Raw genomic sequence first — 21,215 nt, 5'->3', positions numbered from 1 at the left:
TTAGCATTTGAGTGAATGAATGAATGAATGAATGAGCCTGAGGCCGTCACTTCACCTGCTTGGGCCCCTGAAGGTGTGCTGTCCTTACTGACCTACGCCGCCGCCTCTCCCTCTCGTCCCTCTTCGTCTTGTCTCTCTGGCCACACTGGCCTTTCTGTCCCTGCCACTGGGCCTTGACACATACAGTGCCCTCGGCCAGAGCACTCTGCTTGTTCGTCTCTGTCTGGTTAACATGCTCACCCTGTGCACCCGGCTCAAGCTTTCCTTGATCCCTCAGCCAGCTCAACTCCCCTGGGCATGGAGAAGGACTGCCCTTAGCTTTTAAAAAACCTACTAGAGAGGGGCACCTGGGTGGCTCAGTTGGCGAAGCGTCCAACTTCAGCTCAGGTCACGATCTCTTGGTTTGTGGGTTGGAGCCCCGCATCAGGCTCTGTGCTGTCAGCTCGGAGCCTGGAGCCTGCTTCAGATTCTGTGTCTCTGTCTCTCTCTCTGCTCCACCCTGCTCACTCTCTCTCTCTCTCTCTCTCTCGTGCATGCGCTCAAAAAGAAATAAACATTATTTAAAAAAAAAACCTACTAGAGAAAATTATTTTAACTCCATTTTTAACCACCAAGGTTTTAATCTGCTGGTGGGGATGGATGTCTCCCCTCATCCGCTGACCCTGAGCTCAGCCTGGGGGTGAGTCAGTCTGGGAACTGGTTCTGCAGGGCCAGGAAAGGAGTAACCACGGGCCAATGTTCATAATTACCCCCTTAGTCCTCTGTTTACACGGGACTTGTATCACCTGGACGTCTTCATTGCATCCTATCTGGGTCAACGCTGGTGGGAGAGGGGGAGGGGGCATCCTGGCCACACTGCTCACCCTCAGCACGGGACTGGGACAGACACCCTCCCCGACCAAATAGCTGTGTGATCCACGGCCCTTCCTGGGAACCTGGGCACAGAGAGGTGGAGTTCCACACAGAGGCTTCTGAGAACTAGAACCCAAGAGAGGCATAGAGAATTCTAGATGGCCAGAGTTGGAGTGCAGCTTCCCCTCCATGCCCAGTTTTGAGGTGAGGACACTGAGACCCAGAGAGGGGAAACGGTTTGCCCAAGGGCACCCAGCGCCTGAGTCCCAAAGCTGGCACAAGAACCCATACATTTCATCACATTTCCGGAGCCTGGGCTCCTGGAGATGGGATGTCAGGAATTCTAGGTTCAGCCTCCACAAGCTGTGGGACCGAGGCACAGAAACTGATGAGAATGGGTAGAACTTGGCAGCTCTTATCTGGGAGTGTTCAAAATACAGATGTCCGGGCCCCACCCCTCATTCACTGGGTCTGCAGGAAAGCCCTGATATGTGGATTTTGGAAAGTTTCTTGGAGATTCTGACGTGCAGTGCTACCTGGGAGGGCTGGGCCTGGTCAGTGCTCAAGTCCCTTCTAGCCTGACAGATACCTGGCCACAGATAATAAAATGAGACTGGTGCTCAAGTGCGTTCCTATCCTCAGTCTACAGTACCAGGCCTCAGTGGGTCGGCTCCGCTTTCAAGGGTGCATCCTGCAAATTTACAAAGTTTTGCTTGTCACATGATGAGGTTAGCTCCCCTGGCATTCAGACATGGCAAGGGCAGCCCCTCGCGGTGAAGGATTGCCCCCGAGTCCTACACATCTTTTTAACATTTTGCCAGAATGTTCATGTAGGTAAAAGACCAGATCGTGGTCACATGAGCCAAAAACCCAATCTCACTTTCATATGAGAAGTAGATTTCCTTGAAAGCATGTTTTTATTAGGGGCGCCTGGGTGACTTGATCAACTGAACATCCAACTTTTGATTTCACCTCACAGTTCATGAGATCAAGCCCCATGTTGGGTTCTGCACTGACAGCATGGAGCCTGCTTGGGATTCTCTCTTTCCGTCTCTCTCTGCCCCTCCCCTGCTCCTGCATGCCCCCCACCTCACCCATGCTCTCTCTCCCCCCCCTCCAGCCCCCTCAAAACCCCATGGTTTTCTTATAGACGCTTCCTGGAGCGCAGCCACCATGCGGAAAATTGCATGTGAGTTGTGTTACCTTGCCTGGAACTTTACAACTCATAATCTACCATTCTGGAAAATCACATCACCCGCGGCACTGCTGCTAACATAGTACTTGAGTAATTGAGTCCCTGGGACACCACAACATACTGGTGTGCCTTCCCGTTTACAACGATTGTAGGTAGTGGTACAAAGATTCCTGACTTAGCCCTTTTTGCAAATGTCAGCTATAAACGAAAAGGGACAACGATATTCAAATAATTATTGTTTTCTCTTAAAAAAACCTACCTATCCATTGTGAGTTCATGCCTCTGCCAGCCTCATGTATGATTTTACAATCCCGGCTTTCACTTTTAAAATTAGGTCACTGTATTGCTTTGTGAAAAAATTATATGCGTAGGTAGGTACACCCTCTGTTTATAACAAATATATTTTGTAACTCCCGTACACAGAGAGTGTTGGGTCTGGTTGATTTGAAACATACTGATCTACCAACAACACAATAGATCTGAGGCTCTTGGACAAGCCTTGAAAAGGCCTAGGGTGCCCTGTGGGGTAAGGGGCACTTTAGAAAGACTGACCAACTGTGAGGATCAGGTCTTGGTGGGGAAGGAGACCGAGAGGGACAAGGTAAGGGGGCTGGGTGTGGTGTAGCCGGCCACAGAGTCCAGATTGGAATCTTAACTGAACTCATCCTAGACAAGCATGGCTTGGATTAAACCAATGTTCTTGAGTCTCTCCTGTGGGTCTGGGCCTGTGTTGGGTACACATGTCCATCTCCCTGAGGCACCACCACAGGCCGGGGGTAGATGCTGTTATTAACCCTTGTTTGATGACCGAGGAAGCCCAGGCTTGGAACAGCTTGTCCAAGGCCAAGTAGTAATCTCTGGGTGGAAGCCAGGCTGCCTGCCTTCAAAGCTATTCCGTCACCACAGCCCCAGCTGGTTTCCTTCTACCCGAGGAAGTTTGTATTTATTTGGTTTCTGATAAGCAGTCACTCTGGTTTTGATGCTCTGCTAGGGGTGATCAGGCCTCCAAGACAGCAGTGGGTGACTTCCTGAGGAAAAGTGGGCTTCCTTGGGAAGTGACTCTGGTTTCTCAGGGCTCAGCCACTCTGACATTTGGCTGAATTGGCACCTATGACACGTACCTCAGTGACCCCGCTGTACCCTGAAGTCTGTCCCAGGGCGGCAACCTCTGGGCATGTGCTCCCGGCCTCGGGTATTTCCATGTCTGGCTGGCCCTGAGCCCTCCTTCTTCCCCAGGCCACTTCTGTTTGTGCTGGCCGGTTCCGCTGGGTCACCCCAACCTGCTGCTGTCGGTCGGTTTGCCACCTCTCCTTGGGGAGGGCATTTTGGACTCCATGAGCAGAGGTCCCGAAGGGGCCCTTTCTGTGGGTCGTTCCTTTCCAGGAGGGGTTTAGAAGCCACCAGGACATCTGCCCACAGCCCTGCCTTGAGGTGAGCATCCACAGAAGGTCCCCAGTTGGGAGGGGAGGTGTCAGGGGCAGGCATGGAGGCATGGGTAAGCTGTTCCTGCTTTTTGAGAGTGGGGTGTGTGTCCTCATGGATGGGAGGAGGGCTGTCAGTAGCTTGGCCACGGATAGCTGTCATTTTAAGCAGAACCAGATTTGCTGGCATGAATTGTTTTGAAAGAAGCCATGTGGGGGGGAAAATCCCAGACCATATTCCTTCTCACTCTGCCCCCTGTCACGCCAAGCCCGTGTCAGCAGCACGAATTTCAGTCCCTCACCTGGTTCCCCGTGGCTATTCCCAACCCCTCCCAGTTTTTTGTTATCCCGGAAGGCACCACGATACCACCAAAGGCCAACTTGGGGAACATCGGTTCACCTCCTCACTCTCCAAATATTTATCAACCTCCTTAAATCATCCCAAACAAACACACAATCCTAATAAAAAACACTGTGTTTCTCTGCAAGCAGGGTGTCCCGAGAAGTACTTCTTTTTTTTTTTTTAATTTTTTTTAAATGTTTTTATTTCTGAGAGACAGAGACAGATAGCGTGAGCAGGGGAGGGTCAGAGAGAGAGGGAGACACAGAATCTGAAGCAGGCTCTGGGCTCTGAGCTGTCAGCACGGTGCCTGACGTGGGGCTCAAACCCACAAGCTGTGAGATCATGACCTGAGCCAAAGTTGGACGCCCAACTGACTGAGCCACCCAGGCGCCCCCCGAGAAGTACTTCTTAAACTTTATTGTGCACATATATCACGGGGTCTCATTAAAATGTACACTCAGATTCAGTCTTCTGGAGAGGGACTCCGAGAACCTGCATTTCTAGAAGCTTCCAAGTGATGTCAGTGGGGCTCTTTGGGAAACTACACTCTGGGTGTGGAAGCCCCAGGCAACCCCACCTGTGCCTCCCACCAGCCGTCAAAGCCTCTCCTTCTGAAACCCCTATTGTGGGGATGTCTGATGGGGGCCGAGGGGCAGCAGATGGCATGTGCCCTTTCTTGAGCCAACACTTCTTGCTTTTTCACAAAAGCCTCTTCCCTCGGCACCATAATTCCCTCTTTTATTTACATCTTGTTTGTTCTCATGCCTCTTGCTTTCTCCCAAGGGCCCATCAGTATAGCTAGGACACGTAAGACTGATAGGCAGTTGGGATTTTGTTCCATCTTGGTATAATGCGATTCCCCTGAGAAGGCTGAAATTATCTCCCTTGACCCCCATGCATCTTTTATCTCTCGCAGCTTTCTACTTGATGCTTCTCCTGTAATCCCTGATGTTATTGTATAGTTAGGGGGAGAGGGAATGTGGGGTAGAGGAGGAGGGGGCCTGAAGTCTCTCTCTCTCTCTCTCTCATACACACACACACACACACACACACACACACACACAACTTCTATGCTCTGCAAGGAACTTCCAAGAGTCAAGTTCCTTTCTGGGCCTTGGTTTCTTCATACATATACTACAGGGTCGAGCTGGCAAATCCTTGAAGGTTCCTCTACCTTCAACATTCTCTGAGTTTAATATATCAACCAGCGTATTTTAGTTTCTCCCTACAAAATCTGGGGCCTTGACTTTCCATCCAACTCCACCCCATGCTTCCGTGTGTCTTTTGAGTGATCTTGTATCTTTTCTGAGCCTTCGTGCCCTTGTTTACAGGTTGGGAGAGAAGGAGAGTCACCTGATCTGGGCAAGTTAGGGCATAAATAGGGCCCTGGATGTACAGGTGCCTGGCATAGTTCTTGGCCAAATAAGTTTCTGAGTCAGCTCGAGCTGTCATAACAAAATGCAAGTGCTAGCAGATTCCGTATTGGGTGAGGATCCTCTTTCTGGCTTTCAAGCTGCCGCCGTGTCATTGCGTGCTCACCTGACCTCCTCTTTGTGTGTGACTGGAGGGCGAGAGAGCTCTGGTCTCTCTTCCTTTTCTTGTAAGGACACTAATCCCATTGTCGGGGCTCTGCCCTCACGACCTCATCTAAACCTAACAACTTTCCAGAAACCTCACCATCGCATTGGGGGGTTAGGGCTTCAACATACAAATTTGGGGGGGGGCACAAACCTTTAGTCCACAACAATAAGGGCTGGTCAATGTGGCTGAATTGGTTAGTTCATCTGGGGAGAATGAACAGATTGCCCACTGTGTGTGGGGAGTAGTGAAGTAGCACCCCAAAGTGTGGGGAGGATTGGCCCCTGTGCCAGTCAGCTGGCACAGAGATTTTTGAGTAAAGGATGGGAGGTGGTGGCTTAGCAGGAGACCAGGGAGAGCAGATTCTAGGATGTGAAGGAGAAATAAAGCAGAGGGGTGGAAGCGGGGAGAACATGCCTGGAATCCCCAAGTAATTCGAGTAGGCATTGTCTGGAGGCCCCAGAACATTTCCTAAGCCCCCAACCAACACCGAGAAGGTGCGTCTGCCGGGAGACAGCAGCAGGAGGGGAAAGGGTCTGGGGGTGTCAGTGCCCGACGTGGGAGCTCTGAAAGGCAGAGGTCTCGGACTTCTGATGGGGTGGGGTTGAAGGCAAGGAAGCCCAGAGACAACTTGCGTGGCTCTTTCAGAGTCTTCACCATTCTGGCTGGGAGTCTGGGAACTGCTGGGGCGTGTGCAGGGGAGGGCAGCGTGATAAGGGATTTCATCCTGAGAGCACTGGGTGTGAGTAGCGATGGCAGTGACGCCACCCTAAGTGAGTGTCACAAAAACATGGGCAAGGGGCTGGAATCGGGTACCCTCGTTAGTGTCATTTTTGTTAAAATTTCAAGGTTCCATCTAGGTGTCATTTTAAAACTCTGTTGGAAAAAAAATACCATACGTTGATCACTATTAGTTATGGGTAACTATGGTGCCTTTGATTCTGCTGTATTAGTGCCCCAGGTGAGTCATGCAAAGCATATTTGAGACTCAGCTGTTCATCTGGAAGTGAAGGGTGATGTTTGTGGTCTTGGTGGGCACGTTCACCTGAGTGTTAAATGAGTCCCAAGATCGCTCATGAAATAAAGTAATACAGGGGGCGCCTGGGTGGCTCAGTCGGTTAAGTATCGACTTCAGCTCAGGTCATCTTGCAGTTCATGGGTTTGAGCCCCGCATTGGGCTTCGTGCTGACAGCTAGCTCAGAGCCTGGAGCCTGTTTCAGTCTGTGTCTCCCTCTTTCTCTCTGACCCTCCGCTGCTTACGCTGTCTCTCTCTCTCTCTTTCTCTCAGAATAAATAAAACATNGGGGTTAGTTCCATTTAGGGAGTAATTCCTGTAGCTTTTCTTCAGGCATTATTGACCCTGAGGAACTCTCCGGGAAAGAGAAGGGACAGGGGCGCCTCGATGGCTCAGTTTATTAAGCCATTGACTTTTGGTGTCAGCTCAGGTGATGATCTCACCATGGGTTTGAGCCCCCAGTCTGGCTCTGTGCTGACAACGCACAGCCTGCTTGGGATTCTCTCTCTCCCGCTCTCTCTCTGCCCCTCCCATGGTCACTCTTTTCCTCCCTCTCAAAGTAAATAAATAAATAAATAAAATATAGAGAGAAAAGGGGCAAATCTCTGAGTCACCTATTAAAATCCCAAAGGTCTCTCTAGAGACCCATTTGGAGCGGTTGCTTTGGATCAGCCTGTACAGTGCTCGGCAGGCTGACTCTCCCAGGGGCTCTGAAGGCCCAAATGTGACCAGCAAGTTGGTTTTTATAACCAATTTACAGCCTTAAGGAGAAGCAGCTTAAGCGGGCCCCACCTGCCCCCCAAGGCCCTGNCAATCTCGGCGACCGCGGCTGCAGGGGGAGCCCGCGCTCCGCCGCCCCGCGAGGCTGTCGCGTGGTGAGGAGGAGCCGGGCCGGCGAGAGGGAGAGGCTGAGGGGAGGAGCAGGGAGGCGGCCTCGGGGCAAAGGAGTGCAGGGGGCCTCCGCGGCTCCGGAAGAGGGACGGTCGAGCTGGGACCGAGGGCTCCAGGGTGGGCTGGGCACGGCAGGGCAGGGGAGTGCAGGGGAGGAGGGAGGGTAGGGCTGGCGGATGCCGAGGGGGCGCGCTGAGGCTGGGCGCGGGGGGCCCGGCAGTGGGTGCTGGAGAGCGCCGGGGCCGATAGGCAGCGGGCTCTGAACCCCGACTCCCGCGGAGGTGGGAGCGGACGTGGGGCAGCCCGATCTGCTGCTCCTTCCGAAGGGAGGAAGGGCTCCGGGGTGGGAGGAATGGGGTCGCGGACGAGGCCCGCCGGGCTCCGGAGGCTGGACGCCGGGATGGGCTGCCCTCGGCGTCCGATCCTCAGCAGTGCTGCCTTGGTGGGCTGGGCCCCGGGCTCCGGTTGGCTGCGGGCTGGGCGTTTCCCCGGGTGTCTACCTGGGGGGCTCGCTTCGTGGGAGGCTGGGCCCAGATTGGTTTGCTCAGTTGTGGGCGGGAAGCCCAGGGCCAGCAGGGTTCTGATTCGCTGGCTCGGGTGCTGGGGGCGGAGTCTCCTCGCTGGGAGTGAAATCTGAGCTCTCAAAGGAGGGAGAGAACCATTTCTTGGCTGCTCTAGCGACTCGGGGCGGGCAGACGCGACAGTTTAAAGCTTTGGAAGTAAACAAACCTGGTTCCCTTTTGCAGAGGGGAGGCCCCGTAAGGACAGCTGGAAGAGGAAGATGCCGAGTACAGACCTTCTGATGTTGGTGAGCTTTCCCAGACATCCCCTTTGTTACAAGTCGCATGTCCCTTAAGTTTTGTTTTTAGTCCAATGGATCTGAGTGTGTAACTCTCAGTTCTGATGCTTGCTTTGAGTAGCTGAGCGTTTCTGCTACGTGTATTTTGGGTTTAATATTTGAGACGGGTAAGGATACATGACTGAATTAAATATATGAATATATTTGTATTTAATGAAGATGAGGACTCTTTTACAGAATTCTTGCAATTTATTTTAATCTCTCCCTTCCCATACTACCAGAGCAGTTTTCAAACTTGTATTAAATTTTGTTTGGGTCTGCCATATATTCGCTTATAAGTGTTTGTCTCTTATAAATGTTACGATTCCTGGGAAAGCAGGTATCCTGTCTTTTTAAAAGATGAATAAACAGTTGTCACAGTGCTCTGTGTATAGTAGGTGCTTGACAAATGCTTGTTGAGTTAAGCCCAGTTCTTTTGCTGTTTTTTCCCCTCTCCAGATTTTCTGTGCTTTTTTTTTTTNTAACCGAGCAGGGAGAATAGTATTGCCAAATGAATGTTTACCAAAGTGAGGTTTTATTCTTGGGACCTTTATGGTTCCATAGAGGCTCTTTATTGTGAGAATTTTAGGGAGCCTGTAGTTTTTCAGTAGTTATATAGAAAAAGGAACATTTCATTGAAAAAAATTTTTTAAATTTTATTTTTGATAGAACATAAGGCGGAGGGGGGGAGAGGGCGGGCAGGGAGAGAAAAGAGAGAAAGAGGGAGACACAGAATCTGAAGCAGTCTCCAGGCTCCGAGCTGTCGGCACAGAGCCCCATGTGGGGCTCCAACCCACAGACCATAAGATCATGACCTGAAGTCGGTCGTCCAACCGACCCAGCCACCCAGGCGCCCTGAACATTTCGTTTTTATTAAGCTACTTCTCTGAGTCTGAGGTTTCTTTGTGCAAAAACATTGATTTAAAAACCATTCCTTTCTTTTTTTACCTCACTATCACAGAGAGTTAGTTGCTATCATTGGGAATTTGGCTAAAACGAGTGTGTGTGTGTGTGTGTGTGTGTGTGTGTGTGCGCGCGCGCGCGCGCGCGCGCACGCGCGCCTAGTGCTGACTTTCTGTAGTGGCAAAACCTATCAGTTCAGTGGGAAGGAAAGAGGGAAACTTAGTTGTGATTAGTTCTGGTCTGAGGCAGAGAGCAAGGATGATTTTAAAGACACAGATAAATATTTGGCTTATCCACAGATCCTGATGCCGAGTTCACCCAAAATAGTTTCTTGCCTCAACTTTCATGGAATGTCAGTGGATAATAAATTGCCTTATGTGATTTTAAATTATTATTCCAAGAGCCATAGGTTAGGAAAATTGGAAACTGCAAATAAGTAAAAGGAAGCAACTCCCAATACTTCCACTACTAGGAAACAATCGCAGTTAGCACCTTGGATGGTTAATGCACAATGATTTGTAACAATTGACAATTTGTTTCTCTTCCTACAGATCGGTATCTTTATGTCAATTAGGATTTCTGGGTGCCAGTAGGATATACCTTCGTGCCCAGAGATGTGCTTCTTGGGCCTGTGGCTCTCTTTAGCAGTGCTTTTATTCCGAATATTAACTTTGGAATCAGTTTTGTTTTTTAAAGATTTCTGTAGAAAGCACCATTACTTTTCATTTTCCTCATTTGACGATCTAGAACATTTAGGGTGTTGCTTTGCTTCTTGGTGTAAAGAATTAATTTATATGGATAATGACTGGCCTTCAAGAGTCCTCACGCTCTGAAGATACTGCACATGGTTCTTGAGGGGCTTTCTCTGGAGAAGTTGTTTTTCCTTCCTTTTTTTTTTTTTTTTTTTTTGGTTATTCATTCTTTGCTTGTGCTGTGCTGAAGAATCAGTGGCCAGGGCCGGGTGTTCACTGGAGGCATTAAACCATCATTATCTTTGTTCTTTAGTTACTTTGTATGAAGCATGAGACTTGTTCTGGGCCCTCTAACTGAGAAGAAAGGACCCCAGTTAATAAAAAATGGCCTCCATGCAGGGCAGCGTATTATAGAACCTCAGAACCTCAGAATTAGAAGTCGTCTCGGAGGCCATATGATGCAACTTCTTACTTATGTTGTGCTTGGATCCTTTTTTGAGCATCTCTGATAAATGGTGTCCAGTCACCCATCTTTTCTGCTGGAGGAGCAAGATGGACATAAGCTAGGAGATCATATACAGTGGATCCAGAAGTCATAGAAGCCTGATAGTTAACACTTATTGAGCAGCTGTTACATGTTAGGTGCAGAAATAGAGACTCTGCATATTCATTTAATTTGCACAGTAACCCTTTGATAAATATGCTAGCATCCTTTTGCAGGTGAAAAACTAGGCTTAGGGAGGGTACCGCAGCGATGAAATGCCTTAACCACAGCTAGTCTTTACCTCCCTCCTTACCTGCTTTGTGATGCTGCCTCCAGGCCACATTCCCCATAAGGGACAGAGGTTGCTGAGCTTTGTGACTGATGGGAGGGGGTTTGTTTGTGTGTGTGTGTTAAGGGGGGGGTTGCTGAGTAGGATAGCTGTGCCCTCTAAGGGAGCACTTTGGAAGCGAGTGCTTTTGTTTTCTAGTGCCATCTTGTCAGAAAATACTTTTCTTTTTTTTTTTTTAAATACAGGTTGTTTATTTTCTCTCACCTTGCCGTTAGGGCACTATATTGAAAGTTTAAAAGTTATATTCGTGTAACTGTAATGCTGCAGTCTTTGAATTTTATTTCAGAGTAGTAAAGGGCATACCAAGTATTTGTTATGAAGAGAGGGCGCTGGGTTTGGTAGGGCTGGAGACTTCTGCATGGACAGGATCCTGCGACCCTAAAGCAGGAAGATGAACGGAGTCCGTACATGACCGACTTTGTATTCCGACCACAGAGCTCCGGCCAACGGCCCTTGATTCTGCCCTCTTTTGATAAGGGCGGTTTGCCTGCCTTCTCCCACTTGCTTACTTATGACATGTCATGGGCTGTAATACTTCCCACCTGCTCTCACAGAGAGTAAGAGGGGGGAGAGTATCCATCTGACACTTGCGATGCTTTCAGAAGAATTTCAGGTCCAGGAATTTTTTTAGCATTTTTTCTCCCCGTTGGCAACCATTCTTTTCATCCATGTTCTCCTCCTTCCTAGTGCCAGGGAATGGCATTGCTTTGCAAGTTGTCAGATACTCCTGGCTTTTAAGAACAGCCTACTTTCTGAAGGTAAATTGGTTCCTCAGGTGGCTTTTCGCTTTCCCATCCGGTGAATCATACACAGCATGATAATGCTGGGTGCAGTTCAAGTGATAGTTTATCTAGGGCCAAGGTCCTCAGCCAAGGTTGATTTTGTCCCCCCAGGAACATTACCTTAGCATCTGGGTAGCCTGTGGATTCATCCAGATAGGGGACTGAGTCTTGTCTCAGAGTTTAATGGGCCTGCTATGGTGTTACTTAGGGATATTTTGCCCGGAGATGGTGTCCTGCTTTGGAATATGTGTATTGGATGACATACAGCATAGTCTGTAACGGAGTAAAATTTTAAGAAATGCTCTCCTCTGCAATATTTTTGCAGCACTCTCTTGATTTGGAAACAGTATGCCTGTCTCAGCTTTGTGTTTTGGGTTCAGATGGAATGTTCCAGACCTTAGAGCTTTATCTTTGAGCCTTGAATCTTTTTCAGGCATGCTTTCTTTTTGAATGTCAGATAGAATTTGAGCAAAAAACCGAAAACTTGACACTAAAAGCTCATTTGTGGTATTTGAATCTGGTGTCCTGTTTGTAGGATTGTCTAGAAGAAAGGGAAAATTCATCGGGACCTTTAAACTTTTGTTGACAATTCGAGTGGCCCTCACTGTACTTGGCATTGCTCCAATCTTACTAGTAAAGCAAAACTTTCATAACAAGTTTGATCATTTCTCCAGCTATTGGTCTAAAGGAGGGAGGGCTTCTAAATAGAAGAACCTCACATCCCAGTTTTTTGGCTTGGCTTTGCCATCTGGGAGTCAGGAACTTTTAGTAACGTTTGCTTTCTTAACTAGGCTTTGCCCAATGCCCTGTTAATACAATAGTGCACGTTGGTGGCACAATCGGCCATCGTCTTGGGATTCAGAATTTTCTCCAGGGAATTGATTTCTAGTGAATCAGTCCATATGTGGCAACATACAGAACAGAATTACTGCGAGAAAAACCATGCCGTGGGGTGAGAGGAAGTAGGAGGCATCGGGAAGATGGAGTAGTGCAGGCTGAGTCGTTGGTTGAATATATCCGTTCTCTCCCGGCAGCCTCCAGTAGTGGGGCTGAGGGCATGAGAGGACTGTTTACAAAACTGGGCAGAGTTGAGGAAGACCGGTAGTGGTTGGTGACACACCTCAGGGCTGACAGCCGGCAGGCATCACTGTTAGGCCTGAAGGGGCAAAGATACAGCAGTTTCTGGAACCTTGAGAGTGGCCTGTAGCCCGGCAGGAAGGGAATCGAGGGGAATCAGTACCTCAGACTCTGTCTTTTCCCACCCTCTCTGATCGCATGCTGGAGCCTTTCGCCGGGCCAGACTCAACCGGAAAGGGAGCCTGAGTGATTTACTTCATGCAGGGCAGCCCTGTGAGGCACACAGTGGTGAGGAGGTTGGGTTGAGGGGGTAGAGGAGCCAAGGGAGGCTAGCCAGTGTGCTAAAGTTGAAGGCAAGTTAGTTTCGAAAGGCGCAAGCGAGAAGATACCTTGTTAGCAGAGTCTGGCAGAATGGAGAGGACATGGAATGTTCTAGAGAAGGAACGCTCTCACCGATAACAGAAGGACAGATTCAGAGGCAAAGTGTCACCACGGCTTTGGCAAGGCCGGAGCTGCTTTCTTCCAGGGGTAGCCTCAGAATCTTAATTGCCTCAAAGGCTTTTAGAAATCCTGCAGGCCACTTCCCTTGTTGTGTGGAAACCCTTCCCCCAGGCCCTGCCAGAGCCTGTGCGGGCTGCTTGCTCTGGGAGCTCTCTCCATTGTTGGGCAACTTGCATTGTTAGAAAGGTTGTCATTTGTCCAGATCACTGAGCACCTCCATTCGGGTTAGGTTTGCCTGTTTATGAGAGAAAAAACTGAAGAAACAGATTTTAATTAAAAAAATTTTTTTAACATTTATTTATTATTGAGAGACAGAGAGACACAGGGCATGAGCATGGGAGGGGCAGCGAGAGGGGGAGACACAGAATTCTAAGCAGCCTCCAGGCTCCGAGCTGTCAGCACAGAGCCTGATGCGGGGCTCGAACTCATGAAGTGTAAGAACATGACCTGAGCTGAAGTCGGACGCTTAACTGACTGAGCCACCCAGATGCCCCAGAAATAGAGATTTTTAAAAGGTAGAAATAGGCTTCTCTAAAGTAAGAGGAACCCAGAGTAGACAGTTCCTGCGGATGTGGCCCCTTCGTAGGTTTTTGAGCAGGCCCTACGCACACAGTGTATCCCTCCTAGTCCAGGATAGCCGTGCTCAGCTTGAGCTCTCAAGTTCACGTTTTCTCAGGGAGGAAGAAGAAAGGCAGGAAGATGGGCTCGCCCCGCTTTTTAGTCAAAGATGTTTTCACATAGAACTTAGTGTACATCCACAAGCCTGCATACAGCACATAGCTACCTTTTAAAGAGTAATAAAGTAGTCGTAACATCTATGTCCCAGGCTAAAAAATAGAACATTTGGGGCACCTGGGTGGCTCACCTGGCTAAGCGTCTGACTTCAGCTCAGGTCATGATCTCATGGTTCATGAGTTTGAGCCCCGCATTGCGCTCTGTCCTGACAGCACATTGCCTGCTTCAGATCCTCTGTCCCCTGCTCTCTCTGACCCTCCCCCACTCATGCTCACTCTCTTTGTCTCTCAAAAATAAATAAACATTAAAAAAAACCTTTAGGACATTTACCTCAAATCCCTGATGACATCTCCTTTCCTCCCCTCTAGGGAGAACTATCCTGATTTTTGGAATAATTATTCTCTTGCTGAGTTAAAGAAAAAAAATAAAAGTGTTACCATCCATGTATATGTCCCCTAAGTTTAGTTTTGTTCATTTTTTAACTTGCTATAAATTGATTTATATGTATTTTTGGTGATTTCCTATGTTGCTCGGTGTTTGCGAGACTCCTCCATGTTGGTGCATGCAGTTTATTGGTTTTAGGTCCTTGGTGTTCACTGTTGCATAATATTTCACTGTATCACTGCCACAGATTATCTGTTCCGTGACGGTGGGCACTTGGGTGACTTCCAGTTTGAGGCTTTTTTGAACGTTACTGTTAGGAACTTTCTTGTATGTGATAGGGGGCAAAAGCGTAAGTTTCTCTGGGATTGAGCCATGGTAGTGAAACTGCGCCCTTGTGACTTCCCTAGATAATAATGGCAGACCTTTCAGAAGAAACTGCAACAGTTTATCCTCCTAGCAACAGTTCAGGAAAGTTCTTGTTACTACACAGCTGGACAAACCTGGTATTTACAAGGCTTTTTATTTTCTGTTAGTAGGTAGGGGTGAAATTGATTTCCATGTGCATTCCCCTGATGACTAGTGAGGTTGAGTGTCCTGTTTTCAATGTGTATTGACTATTTGGAGTTCCTGTTTGGCGGGTGCCTCTTCCAGGCTTACGCTTTATCAATGATTTGTTTCTCCTTGTAGTTCTATTAGATTTTGCTGTGTATATTTTGAGATTTTGTTTCCGGGTGCATATAGATTTAAAATCGTTACATCTTACCTAGTAAGTTGTGCTTTTTATCCAGTCGTGCTCTTTGAGTTCATATAACACAGCTGTGTGAGCTTTTTGTCATGAAATGGACAGATCGTAAATGTTTGAAGGAATGGCCTGCCTGTTGTATACGCAGAAACTGCCAAACAGTCTTCCCCTAGTCCATTCTTCTGGCACGTTGTTATTCATGTGTCTTATTATCCCATGAAGTGGAGGAAGCACTTTTTTTTTTAAAATATTTTTATTTATTTGTAGGAGAGAGAGAGAGACAGCGTGAGCAGGGGAGGGTCAGAGAGAGAGGGAGTCACAGACTGAAACAGGCTCCAGGCTCTGAGCTGGCAGTCAGCACAGAGCCCGACGTGGGGCTCGAACCCACGAACCGCGAGATCATGACCTAAGCGAAAGTCGGACGCTCAACCGACTAAGCCACCCAGGCGCCCCAAGAAAGCACTTTTGAATTTAAGAAAAGAAGTAAGGAAGGGGGCGCCTGGGTGGTTCAGTCAGTTAAGTGTCTGAATTCGACTCAGGTCATCATCTCACGGTTTGTGGGTTTGAGCCCCACGTCGGGCTCTGTGCTGACAGCTCAGAGCCTGGAGCCTGCTTTGGATTCTGTGTGTGTGTTTCACTCTGTGCCCCCACCCCCTTCCCTCTCCCTCTCTCTCTCTGCTCTCTCTCTCTCTCTCAAAAATAAGTAAACATTAAAAAAAATAATGAAAGAAGTAGAGTTTTGGGACACCTGGGTGGTTAAGCACTGGACTCTTGATCTCACCTCAGGTCATGATCTCATGGTTCTTGAGTTCGAGGTCTGTGTTGGGCTCTGCGCTGACAGCATGGAGCCTGCTTAGAATTTTCTTTCTCCCCCTCTCTCTGCCCCTACCCCACTCGTGCAGTCTCTCTCTCTCAAGGTAACTAAACTTAAAAAGAAAAAGCATAAAAAAAGGTTTTTTTGAGGTATAACTTGCATACAGTAAAGGGCACAGATCTTTACTGTACAGGTCAGTTATATTTGCATATGAGTACGCTGTACTCACTGCCCAGGTACAAAGAATGGCCAGCATGTCAACAAGTTCCTCCCCTTTGGTACCCACCAGAGGTTATCATTCTTCTCACTGTAGATTAGTGTGGCTGATTTTCGAACTTCGTATAAATGGAAACATACAGTACCTTCTATTTTGTGAGTATCCTTTTTGTTGAATCTGTGAGATTCAGCCATGCCCTTATGTAGCAATAGTATTAAAAGTCATGGCTGTGTAGGTTCACAGTGTATACTATACCACTGTGTATTCATTCTGTAGTTGATGAACATTTCTGTTTCTGGTTTTGACCGTTTTGAATGACACTTCTACATTCTTGAACATGTCTTTTGGTAAACATAGACTTGCCAGGTCATGAGGCACACTGCCAGCCAGGTTTCCCAAGTGGCCATCTGATTTACACTCCCCCAAGGTTTTCTTTTTTTTTTTTTTTTAAATTTTTTTAACGTTTTTTTTTATTTATGTCTAGGAGAGAGAGAGAGACAGTGTGAGCAGGGGAGGGTCAGAGAGAGAGGGAGTCACAGACTCTGAAACAGGCTCCAGGCTCTGAGCTGGCAGTCAGCACAGAACCCGACGCGGGGCTCGAATCCACGAACGGCGAGATCATGACCTAAGCGAAAGTCGGACGCTTAACCGACTAAGCCACCCAGGCGCCCCTCCCCCAAGGTTTTCTTAATAGATAACTTTTGCATTTAGCTCTCCAGCAGCAAATCTTAAATTTCTGTTACCTGTGCACCACACGTGGGAGACACCATGGAAAACTCTCTCCTGAAGTAGATTAGGCACTTTTAAAGTGTGAAATGGCCTCCCTTTTCTGTAATTTCCCCGGAGAGCAAAAGCCTACTGCATTCTTATTTATCTCTTCTATCATTATTCATGAACATTCGATGGAAGGAGAGCAGAATTTTCTATTAAGAGCAGAGGTTTAGATTTGTGAAACCCCATCTGTAGCAGTTACTTTGAAGGTAAAATCATAGTGCCTTGGAACTCTTTGGAATCTGGGTGGTAGGTTTGCGCTTTGTGCTCTATATTGGGGAGCCCTTCTTTTCTGGAGACTTTTTCTGAAGGCAGTTAAATGGACTCCTTTGAAATGCATTTTGGCAGATGGATCTAAAAATGGATATATCAGTCCTGTCTTGAGTTCCAGTGTTACTGGTGCTGAGACAGTTGAGGCAAATAGCGAATCCTGTTGTCAGACTCTAAGAGGAAGGACCAGAGGACAAATAGAAGAACGCCACAGGGGACCAGCTCCTTGGCCAGCTGTGTTGCAGTTGAAGGCCCAGGATGGGATTACCCATTACCCAGCCCTTTGTGATAAGCTTGTAATTTCAGCTGCTTCCCCAAGACTCATACCTACAGCAAATCAGCATCAGTCTGTCTAGATGCCTGAAATCAGCCTGATGATCTGTAAACATAAGTGGGTAACCGGTTTAATCTTGTTTTGTAAGTAAGAGGACACTTGTAACCTTCTGATTGAATTAGATAGTGGAAGGCCGGGATTTGATATAACATCTGTCTTAATATATTGAGGAGCAGCTCACTAGTAGCCTGTAATTTATTACCGTCCTCTGTAAGAAAACACAATGTAGGCATGGGAATCAAACCACTTAGGGCCTCTCCCAGCTCTACCTGTGGGACCATGGCTCAGGACACTGCAGAGGTGGCTTGTCTTTGCTGCTTACTGAAAAAGAAGGTGGGATGTTTCTTCTCGGAGATTCAGATTCCTCCGATACTTAGTGTTTATTATCTGCAGTTGCTTTATTACCTTGGTGCACTGAATACTCACAGCAGCCCTGTGAGTAGATAGACAGGGGTATCTTTCTTGTCTGGTGAACTTTTTGTTGAATTATAGCAATGGAATCTGTTTTTGCAGATGAGCAAAATCCCGCTGCATTGAGGCTCAGTGATGTGCCAGAGGCCACACAGAGCTAAAATTAGAGTAGAAGCCTCTGATTACCACCCCAGACTTCCCAGGGCACCATACTGCCTGCACAACACTAGTAATGGATGCTCAGTGAGCCCACGGAAGTTGTGGTGAGTGTCAGTTCAGGATGACACTCAGAGGTGGCTGTCCCTTTCACACACCCCGGGTAGTGGCTAGAGTGTGTGTTAATGAGCTGCCAAAGGAGAAAGTGTTTTTTTTATTTTTTAAATCTCTTCTAAAAATGTAACAGCTAATAATCCTGTTTATAACCTCGTAAAAATACCTACCATTAGATAATAGTGATCCTTTCCATCTAGTTTGTATCTAAGTTCTAAATTAGTTTTAGATAGCTAGGATTGCTTTCATTTGGAGTTCAAAGTTTATTCTCTGCTTCTGGAATTGCAGAATTTCTGCTGGGTTTTGGTCCAGATGGGAACTTGTTTTCAGAAAGGCCTTTGGGTTTTTGGGGGTTTTTTGGTTTTTTGGTTTTTGGTTTTTCTTTTCTTTTTTTTTTTTTTTAAAGAAAGCCTGTGACTCTTAGGTGGTTGGTCTTAGCCACATTTCGGAGACAGAGATGGACCTGCTGGGTCACAATGCCTTTTTTTTTTTTTGAAGTGTACGTTTCATGGATTTTTATCACATTCTCACATTTGCGCAGCCCTCCCCGCAGTGTCAAAACATTTTCAGAAGAAACCCCCAGCTGTAGCACTTACTGCCTTATGTCGTCCTGGCCCCTGGCCCTAGCTGCCACCACACATTTCCTTGTTCAGAGCGCTGCGTGCCACTGGAATCCTACAAAATCTGGTCTTTTGTGATCAGCTCTTCCACTTGGCATGGTGTTTCAAAGGTTCATCCCTGTTGTAACATGGATCAGAACGTCATTCCTTTTTAGTGCTAAGGCTTTTCCTGGAGAATTTGAAGTAATGGATACTTCACCCACAGGGAACACAGGAATATTGGGTTTACTTTACATATAATAGGGTACCTCTGTGATTCATATTAAAGAGGGGGTCATTAACCTGGGAAAGATGCACCCCAGTGATGGCTTTCAGGATGTCCTGAGCTCTTTGTCATTATCTTCATGTTCCCAAGCATTTTTTGGTGGGGTAGTTTGGGAACGAGAGTTTTTAGCTTTTGTTAAAAGATCATTTTCAGGGGGTGCCTGGGTGACTCAGATGGCTAAGCCTTCAACTCTTGATCTCAGCTCAGGTCTTTTTTTGTTTGTTTTGCTAAAAAAATTTTTTTTAATGTTTTATTTACTTTTGAGAGATAGAGAGTCTGTGTGTGTGTGTGTGGGTGCTCATGGGAGGGGCAAAGAGAGAGGGAGACACAGAATCCAAAGCAGGCTCCAGGCTCTGAGCTGTCAGCACAGAGCCCGACGTGGAGCTCGAACTCACAAGTTGTGAGATGATGACCTGAGCCAAGTCCGACGCTTAACTGGCTGAGTCACCCAGGTGCCCCTCTCAGGTCTTGATCTCAGAGTCATGAGTTCAAGCTCCATGTTGAGCTCCATGCTAAATGGGGAGCCTACTTAAAAAAAAAAAAAAAAAGATAACTTCAAAGAAAGGTAAAAATCATGACACTGATACAAATAGAAAATGAACACACATTGAAATTTTTACTTTGCCTACAGTGAGGAAACCAGGCAGGTGTTCTAACCAGTTTGAAGGAAAGGTCCAAAGAACAGGCACATTTATAGATTAGGAACACTAAAATGAGTACACAAACACCACCCAGACTGTTTTCTTATAGTGGAGAGGGAAGTCACTTGAACCTTGTGGCAGGTTTTATGTGTTTATAGATGAAGAGTAGTTTGCATTGCCGTAATTATTTACAGCTTCTAGAGTTGTAAAATAACTTCCTTAGAATCAGAATCTGGTAATTAGACAATTACCAGATGTATAATTTTCCATCAGATTCACACATTTTCTTCTGTACTTTCAACAGATTATCAAAAAAGTTTGAAACTTTCAAATGTTAATTTTTTAATGTTTGTTTTTGAGAGACAAAGACAGAGCATGAGAGGGGGAGGGACAGAGAGAGAAGGAGATACAGAATCCTAAGCAGGCTCCAAGCTCTGAGCTGTCAGCACAGAGCCCTACGTGGGGCTCAAACCCACAAACCATATCATGACCTGAGCCAAAGTGGGACACTTAACCGACTGAGCCACCCAGGTGCCCCTCAAATGTTAATTTTAAATTTAGTGTCTTATAGCAGTTTAAAGAAATAGCACCTTTGTAACTATATTTTGAAGGCTGACTTTCCAAAGGGTGTTTTATCTCAGTTGAGGGCCAGTCAGAGACCCAGGGATTGGTCTCTGGTTGTGCTTTTGAATAATAGAAAGGAGTAGACTTGGCAACTAACTTAGGTTCCACTTCTGGCCTATACTCAGTGTTTCTTATCTCCAATGGCAGCAGGACTATCGACACGGAGATTTCTAGAAATATAATCTGGAAATTCTAGGTGTCCTCACTCAGGGACAAAGGGAGATAATCCTGTTAGTAAACTAAGTCTGGGAAGAGAGAAGCCCTTCTGACTTCTTTCCCAACTGAGGTAGACTCAGGGAAGGCAAGACATCCCCTATATGTGTATAGAGTATGGGATTATTTCTGCTGGCCCTTGCTTGTAATCTAAGGAGTTCCCATTTGTAGTGCTCAGAGGATAGTGAACTCCTTTTGTACTCTGAAGGTGACTTCTGTGCATGTGCACATGCAGCCACTTACCATGAGAGACTGGGAGTTAAGGCCGTCAAGTTCAAGGAGTACCTTCGCCCACATCTTACCGCCTTACCTTTGGGTGAGAATCTGTTTAGCAAGGAAACCCATAATTGCTCACACCTCAACATCCCTCAGCCTGTTCCTCTGCTTACTGAGCTTGGTTTTCTGAGTTTTAGCATTCTCTCCTAGTTTAAGCTCCTCGGGGTGCCTTCCTTGATGCATTGCAGGAGACAGGGGCTCCGGATCCTTAGTTGACAGACTCCATACCCCTCTTCACTTGATGCCTTGTCCTGACCACGAGTAAATAAATCAAAAATTGATGCACCCATTTGGCAGTGTTTAGGGCTGTCAGCTTCTGTGAGCTCAGAAGCTTTGATTTTCCATGAGTACACTTCTGATGGCTTGAGAACATTGCCGATCAGTCTCCTTTCTGAGGCCAAGATTGTGTCTCAGTGATGGTAAGGTGCTTTGCCTGAATATTCTAGGGCCACGTGTACAGCAGTCAGACCTGGGAGATGTTTGTGGAATAGTACCAAGCATGTACCTCTGACTTGCAGCGTGCCTGGAAGGGAAAACGTGGACTGTTCGGCTTGTTGAGGTGAACAGATACTAGGTCTCTTGTTTCACATAGTGGAATTTTGAAGGAAGTATATGGTTTGCTCTTTACCTACTAAGAAATGATGATTCAGTCCCTTCAAACATTTACCTGTATTTGGTTTCACTGGGCAGTTCTTCTTTAATGACCC

General features: G+C 47.2%; 1 protein-coding gene across 1 annotated transcript in view; it reads left to right on the top strand.

Annotated features, from left to right (window-relative positions):
- The first annotated feature begins 7,330 nt into the window (after positions 1–7,330).
- Positions 7,331–21,215, top strand: part of SGPL1 (sphingosine-1-phosphate lyase 1) — a 56,341-nt gene continuing 42,456 nt past the window's right edge. Inside the window, exons 1-2 of the mRNA XM_077778512.1 lie at positions 7,331–7,412; positions 8,042–8,103. Of these exons, the coding sequence (XP_077634638.1) occupies positions 8,077–8,103 (27 nt within the window). The 5' untranslated portion in view covers positions 7,331–7,412; positions 8,042–8,076. The remainder of the gene's footprint in view (positions 7,413–8,041; positions 8,104–21,215) is intronic.

The sequence above is a fragment of the Crocuta crocuta genome, unplaced genomic scaffold (genome assembly GCF_008692635.1).
Source record: "Crocuta crocuta isolate KB4526 unplaced genomic scaffold, BGI_CrCroc_1.0 scaffold167, whole genome shotgun sequence".
NCBI lineage: Eukaryota > Metazoa > Chordata > Mammalia > Carnivora > Hyaenidae > Crocuta > Crocuta crocuta.
The sequence above is the reverse complement of the archived record's forward strand: the minus strand, read 5'-3'. Positions and strand labels throughout refer to the sequence as shown.